Source organism: Lepidochelys kempii, chromosome 3 (assembly GCF_965140265.1).
Source record: "Lepidochelys kempii isolate rLepKem1 chromosome 3, rLepKem1.hap2, whole genome shotgun sequence".
Taxonomy (NCBI): Eukaryota; Metazoa; Chordata; order Testudines; family Cheloniidae; genus Lepidochelys; species Lepidochelys kempii.
This window is the reverse complement of record NC_133258.1, coordinates 110,826,090-110,846,873: the sequence shown is the minus strand read 5'-3', so window position 1 is coordinate 110,846,873 and position 20,784 is coordinate 110,826,090. Positions and strand designations below refer to the sequence as shown.

General features: G+C 40.1%; 1 protein-coding gene across 7 annotated transcripts in view; it reads right to left on the bottom strand.

The window, feature by feature from the left end:
* Positions 1 to 20,784, bottom strand: part of GRM1 (glutamate metabotropic receptor 1) — a 339,484-nt gene that overhangs the window by 80,594 nt on the left and 238,106 nt on the right. For 3 of the 7 annotated variants that reach the window (XM_073337560.1, XM_073337561.1, XM_073337559.1), the window contains exon 9: positions 11,498 to 11,582. The exons of the other annotated variants lie outside the window; for them this stretch is intronic. In XM_073337560.1, the coding sequence (XP_073193661.1) occupies positions 11,522 to 11,582 (61 nt within the window). In that variant the 3' untranslated portion in view covers positions 11,498 to 11,521. The remainder of the gene's footprint in view (positions 1 to 11,497; positions 11,583 to 20,784) is intronic. 7 annotated transcript variants of the gene reach the window in all.

The following is a 20,784-nucleotide window of genomic DNA, read 5'->3' as shown; positions in this document are numbered from 1 at the left end:
GGTTGTGCTCAGTGCTTTGCAAGTTTTTGATGACATAAAGCCCTTTGAATCATCCAGGAGCTACAAGTTTAAGGCAATGTCTACCCAGTACAATATATCTTCTGAATACCATTTCTCTAAATCCCTGCAGCTAACACTGTCTCTATGCCGAATGTTCAGGCAATTTCATGCATGTCCTGTTGACACAACTAAGATGAGCTTATTTGTGCTTTACTGCTGGGGACATGTTTTGAGTGAGCTGCATTTTCTCCTTCTTTTCCACAACAAATACATCTTGGGCAATTTGTGTATTCTAGGAATAAACCCCAGGATTTTTCTTTGTGTGTGTTCTCCATGTGTTCCTCTGCTAAGTAACCTGGACTCCATAAGCTGCACTGGCTGCCAATATCTTTCCACAGAGAATTCAAAGTGATAGTTTTAATTTATAAGCCCTAAATCCCAGCTTTTCTGCATACTCCGTGTATGATGTTGGGACAAGTCACCAAAATTTCTTCTTGCTTTGATTATTAAATGCATAGTAATTCCCTAAATTTGTAAAGATAAATTCATGAATGTTTCTGAGATGCTCAGATGTTACAGTGATGGGAACCACAGAGCTAGATGTATAGATAAATGGTTTGTCAGGTGGGTGACTGCCTCTTTATTTGTCTGATATTGTTATAGATGTAATCAATAAAGAAAGCTGGGCTTGAGCCCTCTATGTTTAAGAGAAGGTGATACAAGCATTTTCTGAATCCTTAGCTTTGGAATTCACTCTGCTTCTCCCCGCAATATGCCAAAGCCTGATTTGCTAGCCTCTTCAAACACCCAGGGGAGAAGGGGAGTACCTAATCATGATGAGATGGGGGATATAGTAGATTTGGCCTAGGCCTGGTATTATTAGACAGGTTTGATTTATTACTAGTACACAGGCAATTTCATAACTATGCTGAAGAGCTCATTAATCTTGCAGAGAAGGCAGAACAAGAATCAATGGCTGGAATCGGTAGCCAAACAAATTGAAATTAGAAGTAAAGCACACATTTTTAACAGTGAGTGTGATTTGCCATGTGAACAAGCTAGCAAGGGAAGCAGTGAATTCTCAATCTTTTGTTTTCATTTCAAGACTGGATGCCTTTCTGGAACATATGCTTTAGCTAAACAAAAGTTTTGGTCTCAATATAAGGCCAACTAGGTGAAATGTAATGTCCTGTGATATACAAATAAGACTAGATGATCTAAGGGTCCCTTCTGGCCTTAAACTCTATGAATTTATAAATCCTGAATTATTTTTATGCAGCTTGCAACATGGCTATCAAATCCATCAAAAAATGATAAGCCCAAACCAAAATCCAAGGTACTGAGACAGTTCAAACCTGTATTTTTGATTCACAGTCTTATCTGCATTTCAGAAGGAGAATGTCAGCTACTGCTCAGTCATCAAGCAAAGAACCCCTTAGTGGCAGAGCTGGAGCCATTTGACCATTTACACTGCAGAGCTAACCCTGCTGTGAGGGAGGGATGTTATTCTAGGAGAGCGCCGAAGCGATATCTTTGTACGTGGGTTACCACCACACCTCTCATGTACAGGTTACCAGCCCTTTCAGTCCCTAGAGAAGCAATTTATATAGCAACTGAAGTCTCTTCTTAGTTTTCAGAGTAGCAGCCGTGTTCGTCTGTATTCGTAAAAAGAAAAGGAGTACTAGTGGCACCTTGGAGACTAACCAATTTATTTGAGCATAAGCTTTCGTGAGCTACAGCTCACTTCATCGGATAAATTGGTTAGTCTCTAAGGTGCCACTAGTACTCCTTTTCTTTTCTCTTCTTAGTGCAGTTGTCTTTCCCATCCTAGGAAGGCTAGGAGAACATACTCTGCTTTCCTTTATGTCAGGACAATGACTCATTCACAATGCTCCTTCCATCAAGATAATCTCTACAGTAAAGTATCTGTGGCATCAAAGGGGATAAGGGATAAAGGAAAAAACATTAGTCTCATCTCCAAGCCTCTGATCCCAGTTTGGCAACATTGACTCTGGCCTAATTAAACCCGAGTCCCTTAACCTAATGGGCCACATCTGGTAGCTTTTCTCTGCAAGACTGATATTTGAGGCATGCCCACTACGGGCTCATCTCTTTCTCTCAACCTGATAAAGAGGTTTTCCCAATAGTGAGGTAGATACATGCTGTCAAAATCTCATTATAGCACATGTTCAGGTCTTTGTCTGTTTAGCGTACCTGATTAGCACCCAGAGAAGGAAATCGCAGACTTTTTGGGTTTTAGTCCATTTACAATGCAATTTCTAGCTCAGTAACAAGAGACTGTCACAATAGTTCTCGCTGTCTGACTCCAGTCCTCTCTGTGCTGCTGTATAATTAGAGCAGATTTTAACCTCCCACTGGCATTTCTGGAAGTTTAGTAAATTAAACTAACCTTTCCTTTTCTTTTTTGTAGCACAAAACAAATTGCTTTCCATGCACATGGGAAATTTAATGTTCAATGTAAATTAGAGGGCTATTTTAAATATACCTTTGAAACTATTTGATTAAAAAGTAGGTATATACAAAGTGTTCACACTCAGACCCTGGCTGACTAGGTACGGTTTAGGGAGAGACTTGGTCTAGTGGTCTTGTGGGAACACAAGCCAAGAATCACTGCATTCTAATCTCTGCTCTGACATTGACTCACTTGGGAAAGTCTTCCAACCTCTCTGCACTACTTATCCAGTCTGTCAAGCAACATTATACGGCTTAACCCTGGTCTATACACAAATTTTGTACCGGGTATCACTGTGTTGGTTAGGGACGTGGGTTGTTTGTTTGTGTTTTCTACTGAATTAGTTATACCGATACAGCTCCTGATGTGGACATGGGTGTAAATGTGCTTATGTTGGTGAAACTTATTCCCCTTCCCATATAGTAATAAGTTGTATCAGTATAAGCACTTTTATACCAGTGTAAGTGCACTCACCCTGGGGGGTTGTTCTGCTTTAAGTGTAAGGTATAGTTAAAGTGGCCCAAGTTATGTGCAGACAAGACCTTAACTACTAGCAATGGTGCTGGGAGGATTCATTAGTTAATAGCTAAGAAGTGCGGACTGCTAATTATTATTACCAGCATTAATTTTTAATAGTTTGAATTAACCTCACCTGAAATACAAGGCTACTTCCTCTTTTCAACTATCTGTCCAGTTAAGAATGAATACACCCTTGCCCTACAATTGTGTTGGTTATTTGGGAAGGTTCACTAAAGAAAGTCCAGACTTTACGGGTTGTTTGTGAACTGCTGGCTTTGACTATATGTTATTTAGATTGTGTGAGTGACACTTAAATCACAGGGCATCGTTTCAGCTCCCAAGATGGATGGCAAATATTAAAGAAGAATAATGAACAATGACTTATGCATTTCTGAGAAATCATTTGTGCTAAAAATTAATGAAAAGTTCAGAATTGTGAATATTTTTCCTGAATACAAGGCAAATCCTCCAAATGCTCAAGAAAATGAAGACTAGTGAATCAAAGTGAAAGTAAGTCAATGCTTTCATTTGTGAAAATATTTGTTGTGAATCTGATTGTTTTCTTCTTTTGACCAGATTTCTGATTAATACAACCAAGTTCTGAACTGTAGTGCAGAGAAAGAACAGGTCCTACCTAGGGGATTATTGAGCAATGAGCAATAAATAGAGTAAATTTAGAAAAAATAACTCTTGCTAGACAAAGAAGTTGTTGTTGACAGGACTGCAAAGTTAGTAGATGAAGGGAATGCAGTAGTCATAATGGGCCAGATCTTGAAGTGATGTGAATCAACATAGGTCGATTCACATAAATGAAATGGTCAATTTGCACCAGATGAAAATTTGGCTCCACAAGTCTAAATTTTAGTAGAAGTGTGTGGTGCTGTTGCTTATAAAACCTGAATTTAAAAATTAATTCAAATTGGCTTGGTTAGGAACATCATCACACAGACTGAAAACTGACTGAAAGGCCATAAACTATAGCAATGTATTAAGTTGTGGGCTACCATGGGGAGCAGAGTTAGGGCTATTCAGTTCATATTTAATATCTACATTAATAGTTTAGAAAAGAGACTAAGCAGCATGTTAATGAAATCCACTGATATTAAAACTGGAAAAGCAGAGAACAACCGTTAAGACTGGGAGATAATGTAAAGGAACTTAGAGAGCTTAGAAATATGGACAGAAAATAACTAAGTGAGGTTCAGTTTGGAAAAATGCAAAATAACACAGCTGAGGAAAAATAATCTGTAACATTAGTGGGAGAAGAAGGTCTGGAAAAGACTTGGTGCTGATACTGAATAGCAAATCTGCCATGAATTTGCAAGGTGACATGGCTAGAAAAATATTCATGGACTTTGCATATCCAAATGCATCACTCCATGGAGCATGGAAGTAAAAGTCACTCCCTGTAGACCCAGTCATATACTATTTAAGATAATAAGAGTTTTGTCATTGATTCCACTGGGTCTTTTATGGCTCTTGTGCAAAACCAAATCAGTTCTGGTCACCATGTTACCAGAAAGATACGGAGAAAACTGGAAGGTGTTCAGAGAAGAGAAACAAAAATTATCAGAATCTGGAAGGGATGGCATACAAGGGAAGATTAAGACAGCTAAATATGCATAGGTTGGCCAGGCAGCATGAAACAGATTTCAGATATCTGAAGGGCTTTACCACCAAGGACAGGAGTAACTATGTAGTGTGGTACAGCAACATATAATTGAAAGCCATGATATGAAATTAACAAAGCCAAAGTTTTGGCTATGTGACACTAGTAAACCAAGTGTCAGCTCTGGCCAAGGCCATAGGCATTAGGTAAGAACTGACAAACTCATAGCTGGAAACCAAACCAGCTGACCTGTTTGTTAGCTTTGTTCAAAATAGGTAGTAGTCTTATAAGACTGTATTTAGTGTTTAGACACGTGACACATTAATCTCACTTGCAATGCCTGTATTCCCTGCTATAAGAAACTATGTAAGTTGTGCTTTATAACTTTGAAAATATTTGCTCTGAACTTGTGAGCCAGGCTTTGGGAATTGTCCCCCACCACCACCATTCAGGAGGCCTATCAAGATTAAATGGGCAATTAAGGAACATTGCAGCACAAAGGACTGGTGAAATGGCCCTATCATACCTTGGAGATGCTACGTGCAAGGGAGCTCCTCTTGTAGACTGGAAAACTAAATATAAAAGATAAAGATCTCTTTGCTGTTTGAACTCTCACAGAGCCAAAGACTCTAAACTGAAGCAAGAGATCCCTGGGTTTGCCCTGAAAGACCTTTTGAATTGACAGATTACTACAACTCTGTCACTATTAGGATTTAGATTGCAACTCAGTTGTGGGCATACGTTTGCTTGCTTTAACCTGTTATTTATTCATTGCTTTTTCCTAGTTAATAAACCTTTAAATAGTTTATTACAGGATTGGTTACAGGTATTGTCTTTGGTGTAAGATTTAGGGTACCAACCGATCTGGGGTGAGTGAGTGCTCTCCTGGGACTGGGAGCAACCTGAATATTTTGTGATTTTTGGTGTAAGTGACCATTTATCACTAACTCCAGCTTGCCTGGGTTGCTAGATAAACTGGAGAGCTTCAGAGGACTGGCTGTGACTCCAGGATAAGACTGATTTAGTGATCCAGGAGTTCACATTTGTTACTGGCTTGGTGAAATCTAATTTATGGAACACGCCACCAGTTTGGGGAGTCTGCCCTGTTTTTGACAGTCTACCATGAGGTAGGCACTCATGTTTATGAGCCACTCCAGACAGCGTGACACACTTAATAGCAGGAAAACTTCTTGATAGTGAGTTCTGTTAGCATGTGTAACAGTCTTCTAACAGAAAAGGTGAAGGACCATTGAGTCAGACATTTGCTTGGACAACATGGGGAACAGTCCTGCATTGGGCGAGAGATGGACTAGGTGATGTACTATGCCTTCTTCATCTCTAACCTGCAAGATTCTCCAGGATACTCTGACTTTTCAAAATTTAACTAAAGAAGTCTTAAAAGGGCCATCAGTTATGCTCTAAACTGCCATTACTGCTATGTCACCATTTTGAATGCAAACTCAATATGGTTGCCACAAGAAGCTATAAAATGTGATCTTAGAAGCCACAAGAATACCTCACTTTTAAAATGGTGGCATTATATATCATACTAGCTAAACAATCAGACACAAGAAGGCATGAGGGTGATACGGGTTTATCTGAAAGTTTAGAAGTGAGCTGTAGCTCATGAAAGCTTATGCTCAAATACATTGGTTAGTCTCTACGGTGCCACAAGTCCTCCTGTTCTTTTTGCGGTTACAGACTAACATGGCTGCTACTCTGAAAGTAGTGATTGAATGACTTTGGATAAAATAACCCCCAAACTCTTTGAATTTCCAAATAAAATAAAATGTTTAATTATGCTTAATTTTTATGCCCTTGCATTTCTAGGTTCCCTCTAGGATCGGATATGGGATGGGGTTCTTATGTTGTCGTAACTGGGTGCAAAATACCCAAGGCTAAATATGGCCCAGATCAAGAAAAAGTGCAGGTCTCTAAATCTGTTTACATATAACTGGAAGGGGAGGGAGTTGCAAAGTTAAGGGTTGCATTTTTAAAAAGGGTACCTCAAATTCACACATGTATTTATTGCTTTATTTCAATTTCTGGGAGTTGGTGAAGTTAAAAAGGGGCCCTTCAGGAAAATCAGCTGCTCTTTATGAACTCTGGGAAGAAGGATAAAGGAGTTTGAGGTGCAAGTCGTGTTCTCATCCATCCTCCCTGTTGAAGGAAAAGGCCCAGGTAGAGACCATCAAATTGTGGAGGTGAATGCGTGATTACGCAGGTGGTGTTGGAGAGAGGGCTTTGGATTCTTTGACCATGGGATGGTGTTCCAGGATGAAGTATTGCTAGGAAGAAATGGGATCCACCTAACGAAGAGAGGGAAGAGCATCTTCACAGGCAGGCTTGCTAACCTAGTGAGGAGCCTTTAAACTAGGTTCCCCAGCAGATGGTGACCTAAGCCCAGAGGTAAGTGGGCAAGTGGGATACTGGGAGGAAACACAAGGAGGAGGGTACAAGATGGGAAGCCTCCTGATTCATACTGAAAAAGTAGGGCAATCGGCTAGTTATCTTAGGTGCATGTACACAAACGCAAGAAATCTGGGAAACAAGCAGGAAGAATTGGAAGTCCTGGCAGAATCAAGGAACTATGATGTGATTGGAACAACAGAAACTCGGTGGGGCAGTTCACACGATTGGAGCACTGTCATGGATGGGTATAAACTGTTCAGGAAGGACAGGTACGGGAGAAAACTTGGAGGAGTTGCTTTGAATGTAAGAGAGCGGTATGATTGCTCAGAGCTCCAGTATGTAATTGGAGAAAAGCCTGTTGAGAGTCTTTGGGTTAAGTTTAGAGGTGAGAGCAACAAGGGTGATGTAGTTGTGGGCATGTGCTATAGACCACCAGATCAGAAGGATGAGGTAGATGAGGCTTTCTTTGGACAACTGGCTGAAGTTTCCATATCACAGGCCCTGGTTCTAATGGGGGACTTCAATCAACTTGACATCTGCTGGGAGACCAATACAGCAATGCACAGACAATCCAAGAAGTTTCTGGAGAGTGTTGGGGATAACTTCCTGGTACAAGTGCTGGAGGAACCAACTAGGGGCTGTGCTCCTCTTGATCTGCTGCTTACAAACAGGGAAGAATTGTAGGGGAAGTAGAAGTGGGTGGCAACCTAGTCAGCAGTGACCACGAGATGGCTGAGTTCAGGATCCTGACAAAAGGAAGAAAGGAAAGTAGTAAAATATGGACCCGGAACTTCAGAAAAGCAGACTTAGACTCCCTTAGGGAACTGATCGGCAGGATCCCCTGGGAGGCTAATATGAGGAGGCAAGGAGTCCAGAAGAGCTGGCTATATTTTAAAGAAGCCTTATTGAGGGCGCAGGAACAAATCATCCTAATGTGCAGAAAGATAAGCAAATATGGCAGGTGACCAGCTTGGATTAACAGTGAAATCCTTGCTGATCTTAAACACAAAAAGGAAGCTTACAAGAAGTGAAAGTTGGAAAAATGACTAGGGAGGAGTATAAAAATATTGCTTGAGCATGCAGGGGTATAATCAAGAAGGCCAAGGCACAATTGGAGTTGCAGCTAGCAAGAGATGTGAAGGGTAACAAAAAGGGTTTCTATAGGTATGTTAGCAACAAGAAGGTGGTCAGGGAAAGTGTGGCACTCTTACTGAATGGGGGAGGCAACATAGTGACAGATGATGTGGAAAAAACTGAAGTACTCAATGCTTTTTTTGCCTCGGTCTTCACAGACAGGGTCAGATCCCAGACTGCTGCACTGGGCAACACAGTATGGGGAGGAAGTGAGCAGCCCTCAGTGGTGAAAGAACAGGTTAAGGACTATTTAGAAAAGCTGGACATGCACAAGTTCATGGGTCCAGATCTAATGCACCTAAGGGTGCTGAGGGAGTTGGCTGATGTGATTGTAGAGCCATTGGCCATTATCTTTGAAAATTCATGGCATTTGGGGAAGGACCCGGACGACTGGAAAAAGGCAAACATAGTGCCCATATTTTAAAAAGGGAAGAAAGAGAACCCGGGGAACTACAGACTGATCAGCCTCACTTCAGTCCCTGGCAAAATCATGGAGCAGGTCCTCAAAGAATCCATTTTGAAGCACTTGGAGGAGAGGAAGGTGATCAGCAACAATCAGCATGGATTCACCAAGGGCAAGTCACGCCTGACCAACCTGATTGCCTTCTGTGATGAGATAACTGGCTCTGTGGCTATGGGGAAAGTGGTGGATGTGATATAGGTTGACTTTAGCAAAGCTTTTTATACAGTCTCCCACAGTATTCTTGCCAGCAAGTTAAAGTAGTATGGATTGGATGAATGGACTATAAGTTGGATAGAAATCTGACTAGACTGTCAGGCTCAACGGGTAGTGATCAACTGCTCGATATCTAGTTGGCAGCTGGTATCAAGCGGAGTGCCCCAGGGGTCAGTTTTATTCAACATCTTTATTAATGATCTTGATGATGGGATGAAGTGCACTCTCAGAAAGTTTGTAGATGACACTAAGCTGGGGGGAGAGGTAGATATGCTAGAGGGTAGGGATAGGGTCCAGAGTGACCTAGACAAATTGGAGGATTGGGCCAAAAGAAATCTGATGAGGTTCAACAAGGACAAGTGCAGAGTCCTGCACTTAGGAAGGAAGAATCCCATGCACTTCTACAGGCTGGGAACTGACTGGCTAAGCAGCAGTTCTGCAGAAAAGGACCTGGGGATTACAGTGGACGAGAAGCTGAATATGAGTCAGCAGTGTGCCCTTGTTGCTAAGAAGGCTAACGGCATATTGGGCTGTATTAGTAGGAGCATTGCTAGCAGATCGAGGAAAGTGATTATTCCCCTCTATTCGGCACTGGTGAGGACACACCAGGAGTATTGCATCCAGTTTTGGTCCCCCCACTACAGAAGGGATGTGGACTAATTGGAGAGAGTCCAGCGGAAGGCAACGAAAATGATTAGGGGGCTGGGGCACATGACTTACGAGGAGAGGCTGAGGGAACTGGGGTTATTTAGTCTGCAGAAGAGTGAGGTGGGGATTTGATAGCAGCCTTCAACTACCTGAAGGGGGGTTCCAAAAAGGATGGAGCTAGGCTGTTCTCAGTGGCGGCAGATGACAGAACAAGGAGCAATGATCTCAAGTTGCAGTGTGGGAGGTCTAGGTTGGATATTAGGAAACACTGTTTCACTAGGAGGGTGGTGAAGCACTGGAATGAGCTACCTAGGGAAATGGTAGAATCTCCATCCTTAAAGGTTTTTAAGGCCCGGCTTGACATAGCCCTGGCTGGGATGATGTAGTTGGTGTTGGTCCTGCTTTGAGCAGGGGGTGGACTAGATGACCTCCTGAGGTCTCTTCCAACCCTAATATTCTAGGATTCTAACCCATCTTAACCTATTACCACCAAAAGCCATTTTTAAGGCTCATTTATTTATTGCATTTCCATTAGTGGTAGGTCTCCTGACTTCACCTGGGTGAGGACTTTTTTTTACTATTTTTTAAAAAGTGGCAAAAATAAGATCAAGAAGCTGCTGCCTTTCCTTGCATAGCAGAGTTTTATAGCACACCTTTGTACACTTTTTAGAATTTTTATTCTTGCACTGTTCTCAATTTGCCTCCTAATGGCATGTCAATATCAATCTTCCCATTTCTTAATAAATCCTCCCTGATGTGCAGTTGGCAGCTGTACCCTTGGGACTCTGAGGGACTTGTTCTAGATCAGAAAAGAGGGCATGTTATCTTTGGAGTGGGAGTTAATGAGGAAATGTTTGTGCTAATCCTTAAATTGACTTTCATTGAGGCAAATATGGCTGCTGCCAAAACACTGCGATACCATCACCATTTACATCAAAATACTTTTGCGGTATCTGATGCATCATTCCATATTTTTTTCTACTAAACAAATCAGAGGGCTGATCTGACTGAAACGAGCCTTAATGCTGCTTGTCAGTGGTATGGACTCCTCAAAGGAGCATAGAAACGCTGGAATGCTAAATTCTATGACACTTCACTGACTGGAGGGTGGAGATAAACTGCAGCCCCAATTATAAGTAGCTTTGTATATTGCCCAGAATTGTTGGGCAAGTGTAGAAGTGGACTTCCACCTAGTCACTACGCTGTCTTAACCTAGTGCAGCAAGCAGGGTTATAAAGGAAAAGGCTAGGAGTGACCACAGACTTTGTGCACAACAGCTAGCGTATTTTCAACAATAGTCTTGTATTTGCTTAGAGGGTTACTGCAAAGGTTTATAGCTAATAATTTGCCCAACCATAAAACGGTTACAGTATTTCGGGTTCTAAATCTCTTTTAAAAATAAGATGAAGAATAAAAAAAATTATCATGTCATTGCCTTAAAGAGATACTTAAAAAAACCCAACCCAATAGCCATTATAGGCTAGATCCTGCAGATCTCATTCATACAAAGCTCCTCGTGTCCTCCCTATTTTTGGGAGTCCTGCCAAACCAGTGTTTTATGTTCCCTTTGCTGGCTCTACAGCAGCGGTTCACTAACAAGTACTGTTAGCAAGAGCAGTGCACAGCAATGATGTCTTGCCATGAATCAGCCACTAAAGAAACTGAAGTTGTTAAAAGCACACAGGATAATCTCAACTCCATGCAAAACGGTAAAAAGGGTGAAAAAATGCTGGCTAAATGGAAAAAGATAAAATTAGTATGGAAATATGTATTTGCAAACCTGTCAGTAGGCATTTACAGACAAAAGTGAAGATAATGAAAAATGAAGGCTCTAAAAAATTTAGGCAAGTGTCCTCTAAAGAGTGTATGGACAATCAGATTAAGGCATTGTGCAAAACAGGGCACATAAGCAAATTCCCCATCTTTAATGGCATGCACCACATTTGTCCCATTATTAGAAATGATAAACCCATGAGAAAAAGAAAGCAAGGGGTAAAACCGCTATTTGTCATGCAGCTTCTCTTACACAGTCACTGCAGTGTGGGATTTTTCAAAGCTGCACATGTGCCGACGGACACTGGCTGGTGGGCGAGAATTCTGGCTGCCTCTTCCTGAAGATTGAAAAGAAAAAGACACCCAGTGAGTGGTTATACACATGTACACACATGGTGGTTGTACCACTCAATAGGGTGCCTGTCCCTGATCTAGTCCCAGTCTTCTTTGAATCTTGCCATTCCTCCTCCTCCGCTTTATTTGGGGGCCTACTGTAACTGGCAAAAAAATTTTTCCTTTGCTACTGCGTGACTTATTTTCAAGTGGCTTCTGATGGTGTTTATATTCATTCTCTCTACTGATACCACAAGTACTCAAATAGCAGATGGCAATGCTGCTGTGCATTTAGTCTTCAGTGGAAACTCTCCCCTGGCCTTCTCCAAGATGCGTGGGAATGGTACAAAAGGAGCAATATGCTCTTCTTATCCCACCTTTACTTTAAGAGGTTTACTCTAGGCTTTTAAAAAAAAGTATATGCTTAGTTCATACTTTTCTTCTTTGGCCCTTACTTCAATCGTTTGCTTTTCTCAGTGTTACCTTTCTCTGACTCTGGCTACAGTGAATAGTCATTGGTAGTCCTTACACGTGGATCTTTGTTTCTCATGGATATAACCATGCTTCTGAAGGGTAGGCATAAAGTTTAGGCTCTCTTAGACGATTTAATGCCTCAAAACTGAAAACTGGTCACTTTGGATGTTAACACTGCAGATAATGGAAGGCAATTTCCTCTTTCATTTCTTTTCCCTGCTATGCTATATAGTGAACAAAAGCAGATGCAAGCTTCCATGCTGTCTTTCACAGAACCAATAAAAGAAAAAAAAGGCTTCCACAAAAATTTCACGTACTTTTGCAAGTGGAGTATATGGACAGAGTTCTGCAAAATGTTTTAGTTGGGTTGAAAATGAAATGCAAAACAAAACTCAGCATTTTTTGTCCACAACGAGAAAGTCATGGTGCACACTTGCCTTATCCTTGTTTATCCCCATAACAAAGGGTTGAAGGGTCACATGTACCAATACTGCATATTCAGTTTAGCTTCTAACGAATAAAACAAATCAGCTTTTCTCACAACATACTGATGTACAGTAGCACAGTGTGATGTATACAACAATGCATGGATACTTGGTTTGGGACTGTAAATGCCTTGATATTACTTCCATGTTATTATAAATAGATTGCAAGTAAAATTTGCTATGGGCCTATTTCTCAGCACTCAAACTATCCACCGTAGAGTCTCTTGAATAATTAAAACTCTTACCAGCAATGACAAGATCCCTGAGATTTGAAAATTTCAAGCCAATCAGAATTGGGAGCTTAGCTAGTGTGACCTCTTCTTCACCTTAGATTTTGGTCTCAAATGATTGGTTGCATATTGTCAAATATCTTGTAAAATCAGCTACTGTGACTGAAAGATTATAGAAATGTTGGTGGTTCTGTTTAATCTAAAGCTCTTCACAAAGATTATAGAGCTTTAGATTAAACAGAACCACCAACATTTCTATAATCTTTCAGTCACAGTAGCTGATTTTACAAGATATTTGACAATATGCAACCAATCATTTGAGACCAAAATCTAGCTCTAAATACATTCCCATCATATGTATAGCTTCAGCATGCACACCATGTATACAAGAGAGGACACAATGAAACAAAGAAGCTGGTCTTACACAATTAAAAACAATATCAAATCTTCCTTTGACTTGGAAGTGTGGCATGGGATCAGGTTGCTTTTGAGGCAACTGATTCTATTGGATCTAGCCTAAACATTTTGCTATCATTTGGGGGATTTTTTTAAAATCTTCTTTCTACTCCATATTTTCTCCTACCCTGAAACATCCTCAGGATGACTTTTCCCATTTTCACACTCTAGGGATATTTTCTTGCTATGAATTCCTCATATACAAAAGTGGGAAGGGTACAGACTTCCAGACCCAGCCAAAAATCTACCTAATACTTTCAGAAAGCATCTTTATTCTTTTGTCCCAAAGGTGGCTGGGCATCTTAAGAGCTGTGTGTCCTGGCCACAATAAAAAAATAGATATTACAACCCCCTAAATGCCCTGTACATTTCATTGAAAAGGTGTGCTCCTTTCAATTCTGTCCGTAAACTGTTTTGTGTAGTGTTGCTGACACTGTTAAGATGGCTGCCATATTCCATCAAAGTGGTGGCAATATTCAGTGGTAAGCCAAATGATCCCTATATCACATATACCTTCTTTCAAAAAATTTGGTACCCTGTTCATCTTTGTACTGTGACACCATGATTAAAAGACCATTATTAAGGGCTCTGATCTCTCAGTGCAAGTTACAGATAACTCACCAGCTATTCAAATACCTTGTAGCTACAGAACAAGGTCTACTGTGTGTTGAAATGAGGAGTTGCCATACCATAATGAAGGTGTTTAAAATGCTATCTAATGAAGATAGGGGTCCACTAGCACAGAGTCTATCAGAGAGCAGACTATGACAGCACAGGTAGGGCTGCTTAGCTGACACGCACAGGCCTAAGGTAAAACAAGACACCCCTGAACAAGAAACTGCTGAACAAGCCCGAACAAGTATTGGCTGAAACAACTAACCATTGTGAGTATGTTTACAGCAAACAAGTAGGCAGAAACACCCTAAACTGATATGCTTGCCTTACGCAATCTGCAAAGCTATTGATCTGTAGGGGCAAGAAGTATAGATGTTAATAGCTCAGAAAAATGTATATGAACTGCGTGGAGTGTGACATAAATTGGAATTGTGGTATCACCCGGTACCTAAACCCCCGGCATCTGGGTCTGGCCAGCCTGGGCAAAAAGCTGTTACAAGCCTAACCTGAGTGACAAGCTGGAGTCGAAGTGAATGTTTGAAATCCCAGAGAACTGGATGAAGTGTTCTCCCAGAACTGGGCAAGGTGTTCTGAATGAGCTGAGTGGAAAATGTCTTGGAGGGAATCCCAGCAGAGCAGAGGGTTCCTGAGTGAAGTCCATTAACTGCTTAACTTAGTTCTTCTTAAGTTCTTTGAAGCATAAGAATATTTCTAGCCAGCTGCTCAGAATTCAGGAAAAGTAACGGGTCTGTTGAAATATGCTGCAAAGAATGGGTCTGACAGAAGAGTTGCTTTTCTCACTACATTTTTCCTTAAGTGTAAATTAATCATCCCATGAGTCAAACAGCTGTGTCAAGATTGCAGGAAAGTGTAAATTGCTATCTGTGATGTTTTATTTCTGTATAGCTGTGAATCTGGATGTAGTCACCCACAACTCAGGAATTACTATCGCCACTAATCCAACAGACCTTGACCTGAATTTATCTGTCCTGCATCCAAGACTACTAATGTGCAGGGCATTGTTATTATTTATCATATATACTGCAGCAGCATCCAAAGAAGAATGTGCAAATTATGGATTTTTCAATCCTCTGGCAATTAAAACAAACAAAAAAACAGCAGCAGCAAAAGTGTTTCAGGTCAAACAAATTATTTTGGGATTTTTGGAAAGCTCAAAAGTGAAAAAAATCCATAAAAATAATTTTGGGTCAAACAAAATGTTTAGTCCAATGCCTCCCGCTCCCACCAAAAATATTGTGTTTAATTTTTGAGCATTTTTTAAAACATTTTTTATTTATTTCTTTTTAATTGAGAGAAGTTTTAAAACAAAAAGACATTTCAAATTAAAAAAATGTTCTGTTTTGAAAATGCTGAAACAAAACTGAATACTTTGAAATCTCCCGCCCCCCCATATGAACAATTTGACAACTAACACAAATTTGCAAAACATTTTTGGGTTGCCAAATCTGCATTTTTTGTGTGTGTGTAAATAAGTTTCATCTGAAAAATTTTGCCCAGGTTTAATCCAAAGGCGCAGTCAGGTGCAGGGACCCACTGTGCTAGTTGTCGTCGAAGCTATCTGAATGAGTTCTAGGTTCACTCTGATCAAAAACACACAGGTAGGCACAGTCTTTGCCGCAAATTGCTTAAAATCTCTCTTGAAACAAGTGAGTGCCATAAACAAAAAGAGGACAGGGTGTTAGGATAACAATGAGAATATCAAGCTGTTGTTTGGGTAAGCTCTGCATACAAATCAATGGTGCTGAATCATTCAAAAGGGGTTTTTTTGTTTTGTTTTTTTTAAAACACAAATCTCCAATTTCATATGCATAGGGGAAAATATCCCCTTTGTGTCATAACTTCATGACTTAAATCATCACATCATGCTTCAGTGTTGAGACCTATTATTCCTTCCACTCCCAAAGGGCAAAATAGCAACAGTGGCAGAATTTCCCACTGTTCATTTTCTTCCTTTGATCATCTGGAGATCAGTTGGGTGCTTGTGAATGTGAGGGATTGATAAATAGTATTTGTGAGAGTCAGGCAGGTGCTTTTGTTTGCTCATTGATCCCACCATCCCTTCTCAGCCTAAACCCTGGGTGTTTCCTAAGTAGAGGCTGTGAGGCATGCTGAATTTTATTGCTGTATGCTCATAGGGTTTATGTTTACCACACAGGAGATTCAGGCCTGACATGTGGTCGCCAGTGCCAGATCAAAAGGTGTATGTACAAAAAGGTGGAAACCTTGGCCCTGCTCCTGTTGCATAAGGGCTGCAGGACTGAATCTCAACAGTTTTGTCATGGAGACAAAATTTAATGGAAGACCTCTGTCTTATGCTCCTCCTTTGCATCAGTCATGTGTGCCTATGTGCATAAAAATCTAATGAGCTGAAAATTTAGTCTGCAACTATTCCAAACATAGTTTTATTCTTTTTAGAAACCAAAGAGCTCAAAAAGGAATAGGGAGATCTGATTGTCTCATGGATGGCCCATTTAACCAATTAAAGCTGTGATGAAGAAAACTAAAGAATGAGAAGAAATTAAGTGGAATGCATGAGTCTGCAACCTTATTCAGAATAGTTAAAGTCCTCAAAACAGGCGGGAAACCTCTTACACCGGTGAGAAGTTACTCATGCAAACAGTCCCACAGATGTAAGTGGCAGCACTCATGGGAGAAACTGCTCACCAATGTAAGATTTTTACCATCTTGAATTGCAATGACCTGTCCTCTCTGAGATGAATGAGCTGCCATGGACTGTTCCAGGACAAGCTGCAGAAGGTAAGATAAACAAAAATGATTTTTCAAAAAGAAAACAGAGAAGAAGGACAATAGAGAATAGAAGTGAGTTACTCAGGGACACAGCTAAGTATGGCCCTTACCTAACCTCCAAAAGCTCTGAACAGTTTTAGCAGAGATTTAATTGTTTGGAAGCACTATGGTTCGTAGAAAGTTAAGGATATTCATATGAAGGTAGGAAGACTCTTACACTAGCTAAAGGGCGAACATTTAAGGGAAGACTGACTCTCTGGGCACTTCTGGGACAGATTGCAGTAAAACTGCAGCAAAAAAAAACTACTTTGCTTGAGTCAAATATATAACAAACCACTTAAATAGTGAAGAGCAGGAAGAGTTGAAAAATCAAAGCATGTCTACAGCGCCAGAGTTTAAAAAGATCAGACTTTATATCTCAGTGCCCCAGCAAAAGGAGAACAAAAGTAAAGAAGTCAGAAACAGTATATTGAAAAATTAAAGATGCTTGAAATACAGTTTCAGGAAAGCTGGAATTTCTAGCTTTAAAATGGGCTTTTACTGACAAATTTCATGATTACCTCTATGCACAATCCTTCATAATTTACAGTAGTAACAACCCAATAACCTGTGTGTTTACCTTTGCAAAGCTGAATGTCACAGCACACTGGTAGGTGGCAGAATTAGCTGAATTTAACTTCAACATGAAATATTCTTCAGGGAAATCTAATGTGGAGGCAGATGCCCTAGCCAGAATGCCTATCAATATGGAAAGCTATCACAGAAAGCATAGAAGAAACAAGCAAAGATTATATTAATGCTGTTGTACAGTCCTTGGATGTACAAGAGATGGCAAGGTACCTTGGTTGGGAGCTATTACTACCAACCCTTTGGCAGTAGCAATCTTATCCACGGGTATTGAATCTACCAGAAAGTCAATTGACATGAGAAGAAATGTTGATAGTTCAGAAAAAAAAATCCAGCTATTGCTAAAATTCTTCCTTATAAGTCTTTGGATTGCAAACCTTATAATCATGAAAACACAGGAGGATGTGTTAGGATCTCCACTCTGATGAGTGAATCATATCAATTGTATTTGGAGAAAAATGGAGTAATTTATTGGCAAACCAAGTCAAGAATTTCAACTGGTATTATTTGAAAAGTACAAAAGACAAGTATATCAAGAACTACATGAAGAGATGGGACCTCAAGGAGCAGAGTGAATAACCAGTATCATGAGAGTATAGTTTTACTCACTGCAGATAACGTTCAGTGTTCCTCTTTATGTCACTAGCATCTCTACATGCATGGAGCAAAAGAAACCTCACCAGCCTACTAGAACTCCACTAACATACATAGTTACAACAGAACCATTTGTGCTTGTATCAATAAACTTCTTGCATCTAGAAAGAAGCAAAGGAGGGTATTGTGACGGGGCAAGGCCAGATGGCTATGGAAAAGTAGTGGGAGACAGATATATTAGCTCCAGGCCAAACAAATCCATGGTACCAGGATAAGTGAAATGGCAGCTGCTCCAGGTCAATTAAGACACTTGGGGCCAATTAAGAACTTTCCAGAAGGCAGGGAGAAGGCTAGGTTGATTGGGACACCTGAAGCCAATCAGGGGCTGGCTGAAACTAGTTAAAAGCCTCCCAGCCAGTCAGGTGGGTGTGTATGTCAGGAGCTGTGGGAGGAAGTTGCGCTGTTGGAGAGGCTGAGTACTACACACCACATCAGGCACAAGGAAGGAAGCCCTGAGGTAAGGGTGAAGTGGAGCTTAAGGAAGTGAGGGCTGCTGTGGGGGAAGTAGCCCAGGGAACTGTACATGTTATATTTCTAAAAGGTCAGCTATCATAGCTGATACTGTTAGGGTCCCTGGGCTGGAGCCCGGAGTAGAGGGTGGACCTGGGCTCCCCCCCCCCGCCCCAATCTTTGCCCCCTGATTAATCGCTGAGACTGGGAGACAATAGAGACTGTGCAAGGAAGGATAACTTCTCCTCACCTCCCTTGCTGGCTTATGATGAAAATGGCTCAGAAGACTGTGACCCTTGTCTTTAGAGAGAGAAGGGTTATGTGGAGGGTCACAGTGAGCTTCTGAGGCTAGCGAAATCCGCCAGGAAACGCGGGACCCATGGAGGCAAGGACAGAGCTTTGTCACGGTATAAATACATTTTAGTCAGAGTGGATCACTTCACTAGGTTTGTTCAACCTTATTCTACCACCAGCAAGTCAGGCAAGAGACTGTGGCAAATGAGATCTTCATTTACTTTGTTTCAAAATGTAATTTCCTCAAAATGATTCATCATAACCAAGGTGAAGAATATGATTTTTTTTTCAGATGGTTTCAGCACTACTGCAAAATTAAACATCTTACACAACCCCATACCATTCACACAGCAATGGGCAAGTAGAAAGACTGAACAGAATTCTGTTAGCTATAATTAGACTATTGCCAAAAGAACAAAAAGCAAACTGGAAGGACTTCCTTAATAAGGTAATCTATGCCTATACCTGTATGTGAAATGAGGCCATGGGTGCTCACCCTTTTATTTATTATGTGGTATATCTCCATGTTTACCCATTTGTTTACCTATAAATCTGCACCTGGAGACCATAAAGATTACATTGAGAAATGGAAACAGCAGATGAAAGAAGCTTATGAACTGGCATCAAAATGTTCTTAAAAATCTCCTATTTGTGGAAAGGATTACTTGTCAGGAATCTTTCAGATAGAGGGACCAAGCAAATTAATATCCTATTGGGAAGATAAAATTCATGTACTACTTCAAAGAAAAGGAAATAGTTTTGTCTATAAAGTAAAAGCAGAAGATGGAAAAGGATGTGTTAGAATTCTTCACCACAATATTTTACTTCCCTGTGAACTCGTACCCTCGGACATAACACTAGCCTCTAAACCACCACAGAAGGCATAGAGAACAGGGCAAACGAGTACAATAATAGATTAGGACTGTCAATCATAGTTAACACAAGCAACTAATGCAAAACAGTCACGATTAATCACAATTTTAATCACACTGTTAAACAATAATAGATTACCAATTTAAATTTATTATAAATATTTTGGATGTTTTTCTACATTTTCAAATATATTGATTTCATTAACAACACAGAATACAAAGTGTACAGTGCTCACTTTATATTACTTTTATTACAAATATTTGTACTGTAAAAGATAAACAAAAGAAATTGTATTTTTCAGTTCACCTCATACAAGTACTGTAGTGCAATCTCTTTATTGCAAAAAGGCAACTTAAAAATATAATAGTATTTTTTTACATAACTGCACTCAAAAACAAAACAGTGTAAAACTTTAGTGCCTACAAGTCTACTCAGTTCTATTTCTTGTTCTGCCAATCACTAAGACAAACAAGTTTGTTTACATTTACAGGAGATAATTCCCACTTCTTATTTACAATGTCACCTGAAAATGAGAACAAGCATTCACATGGGATTGTTGTAGCCAGTGTTGCAAGGTATTTACGTGCCAGGTACTCTGAACATTTGTATGTCCCTTCATGCTTCCTTGTAGATTCTAAAGTTTTACATTGTTTTGTTTCTGAGTGCAGAAAACCCTCCACAATAATAGTAAACAACCGCCCCACAAGAATACATTTGTAAGTTGCACTTTCATGAAAAAGAGATTGCACTACAGTACTTGTATGGGGTGAACTGAAGAATACTATTTCTTTTGTTTATCTTTTTACAGTGCAAATATTTGTAATAAAAATAATATAAAGTGAGCACTGTACACTTTGTATTATGTATAGTAATTGAAAATGTAGAAAAACATCCAAAATATTTATAATAAATTTAAATTGGTGATCTATTATTAACAGTACAATTAAAACTACACTTAATTGCTTCCATGTTTTTTAATCTCATGATTAATTGCAATTATTTTTTTAATCGTTTGACAGCCCTATAGGAGATCAAAACAAGGACAGGAATTCAGACTCCAGTGATTCTGATAGTGAGAGTGAAGATCAACTACTTTATGTGATGGTACCAGAGATTCTGAATCCAGAAGCAGAAACATTTTATCCACACTTGAGAAATGAGGATGTTATTGAACCTGTAAACTTGGAAACTGATGATCAGACTGATGAGACATTTGCACCTGCTACTGAAAGACATGAATGTAAAAACAAGACCATGGAACCTGAAATCAGTAGTTCACA